This window comes from Atta cephalotes, assembly GCF_000143395.1.
Source record: "Atta cephalotes unplaced genomic scaffold scaffold00005, whole genome shotgun sequence".
Lineage (NCBI taxonomy): Eukaryota > Metazoa > Arthropoda > Insecta > Hymenoptera > Formicidae > Atta > Atta cephalotes.
Window position 1 is genome coordinate 8,592,839 of NW_012130069.1, and position 2,857 is coordinate 8,595,695.

A 2,857-nucleotide genomic window follows, 5' to 3' on the forward strand; every position below is an offset into this window, starting at 1 on the left:
CATACAGGATTCACTTAAATCGAACATCTTGAATATTTTGCTTATTTTTAATGATATAAAAAAATACTTCAAATGAAAATGGAACGGCTTTGAAGGGGACATATCATATTTTGATCGCATTGTTTTTATTTTAGATTGGAGGCATCAAAAAGATATAAAGGTCACCTCTATTTTTTTAAATGGAATTATTTAATCTTTTTTAGATAATATGATTCCTCTAATTATTCCGCATATAAAAGTATTAAGATGGAGATATGAAAAAAATCAATAGTTTAGATATTTTATATTTTATTGTGGCACATATTGACATAAAACATTAAATAACTCATAAACTATTAATTTTTTGGATAATCGTATCTTAATATTTTTATTAACAGAATAATGAAATGAATCAATTACCGGAAAGAAAACACATACTTGCTTATTTTAAAAATTATTCATTTGGTATACATATTTTTTTAAACATTTTTGCATTTCTTTTCACCAATTGATTCATCTCATTATTCTGTTCATAAAAATATTATAAAGTACGATTATTGACAAATTAATACTTTATGAGTTATTTAACATTTTATATTATAATAATATAATAATATATATAATAATATATGCCGCAATAAAGTATAAAATTTCTCTAAAATATCTCTAAAAACATAAAATATAAACTATTGATTTTTTGATATCTCTATCTTAATCTTTTACATGCAGAATGATTAGAGGAATCATATAATCTAAAAAAAATTATATAATTCTATTTAAAAAAGTGAAGGTAATCTTCATATTTTTTTGGCGCCTCTATCTAGAAAAAAAACGTCAAAATATGTCTGCCTCGAAACCATTTTACTTTCATTTGAAATATTTTTTATTATCAAAAATAAGCGAAATATTCAAGATGTTCGATTTAAGTGGACTACTCTGTATACACACACACACATATATATATATATATATATATATATATATAATAAATATTAGTATTTAGCATCATATTAAAGAATATATACGACAAAATTATGAAAAAAAAAGTTTCCTCCTGAAATCGGGATCTAATTTCACGATGCACCAGCTGTCACTCATCCAAAGCTGTACTTCATCTAGTGTTGTTTGACTTTTGCAATCATATGGGAACTGTTTCTTCGATAACCCAAGAATCCTAAATGTATAGATGTAACTGTGACATATCTGCTCAATAGATATTGTCAGAAAGCTCACATATACTTAAAATATGCATGAGTATTTAGTTTCATAAACGAATCTAAAAAATTTTAGTTTAATTTCTCCAATAAATAATTGGATTACAAGAATGATTATTGCAAATACTTTGATTACTGATACGGCGCTATAGTTTTTGATGAGCTTAATGAATTATAATTAGACACAGTTTATTTAAATAGTTATTATTATGGATAGCTCTATTAAAAGCCAATAATACAATAATTCATATACATAATTATTAAGATAGTGCGTTGTAATGATCATTACGGATAATCTGATTAGAAAATTAATAATTATTCAGTTAAAAACTATTGGGGAATAATTTTTTTAAATGATCTGATTAGGAAAATCAATAATTAGGGGAATCAATAATCACTCCGTCAAAAGCTATTGGAAAATGATTATTGTACATAATAATCCGACTAATGAAATCAATAATCACTCTGTCGAAAGCTATTGGGAAATGATTATTGCAAATAATCCGACTAATAGAATCGATAATCATTCCGTTAAAAACTATTGGAGATCATTGTGTGTGAATAATCCGATTATTGGATAATAAATACTCACTATTAAAGAGCGAATAATCATTATTAAAATCCAATAGTGATTATTGGTTTTCCAATAGTTCATAAGGGCGAATATACTTTATAAATTTTTTAATACTTTATTTCTTATTTAGAGCAAGTCTATAAATCAAGCGGCATACAATTCATTTTGGTACAAGTTAAAGACTAAGGAAAGCAAAATCTTGTTGTTATTGATAATGAGATCGCAGAAGGAATTGACAATGACAGCCGGAAAATTCGTAGATTTATCTCTGGAGGGTTTTACAAGCGTAAGAATTTTGAGATTTTCGTTTTCTCTAATTATAGCAGTAATACGATTTAAATATAATACTTAATCCCTACAACACACATTCCGAAATATTCTGAAAACACATCATGGATCTGAAAGACCCATTGTAACTTTGATAGGTCGTAATTTTAATTTAGATTAATATTTTTAGACTCTTTTTTTATTTTGAAGCTTTGAGATTTAAGAATCTATTTAAATTGTGATGCTAAAAATTTTTATATTGTTAAGTTATAAAATAAAACTTTTTTTCTTCGTATGGAGCAAGCTGGAAGACATCTATATGGGGTTTTAGGGTTAGGTACTACAAAGTGTCACTATAACTTAATTAATAATTTTTATTATTAATAAGAGAATTTTTTGTAAAGAATTGAATTCTTATTAGAATATTTATCATATATTATATTTATGTATTTCTATTACTGTATATTATATTATGTATTTTTATTATATTTATATATATGTTTATTTTTATGCTATCTTTCTGCGATTATAAAATGAAATTTAATTGTTAATTTACAATAAAATTGATATTATATCTTTTTTTCACAGATTCTGAAAGCATCTGCATCTTACATATCAGTACTACATGCTATGTATTGAAACATAGAATTATAAAAAATTTTGTACAAATATCAATCATATAAAAATTAAATCATTGCTGGGTAATGAACGTTTAGAATTAAAATTACCTTAACTAAAACCTAATCTAATATAAAAACAATTTACATAAACAATATTAAATATATATTAAAAAAACTTTAAGTCAATATTTAAATATATATTA

General features: G+C 23.9%; 1 protein-coding gene across 1 annotated transcript in view; it reads left to right on the forward strand.

Annotated features, from left to right (window-relative positions):
* The window catches only part of LOC105626469 (odorant receptor 85b-like), a 3,177-nt gene extending 1,058 nt beyond the window's left edge, over positions 1-2,119 (forward strand). The window contains exon 3 of the mRNA XM_012207771.1: positions 1,898-2,119. Coding sequence (XP_012063161.1) covers positions 1,898-2,119 — 222 coding nt within the window. The remainder of the gene's footprint in view (positions 1-1,897) is intronic.
* The last annotated feature ends 738 nt before the right edge of the window (positions 2,120-2,857 follow it).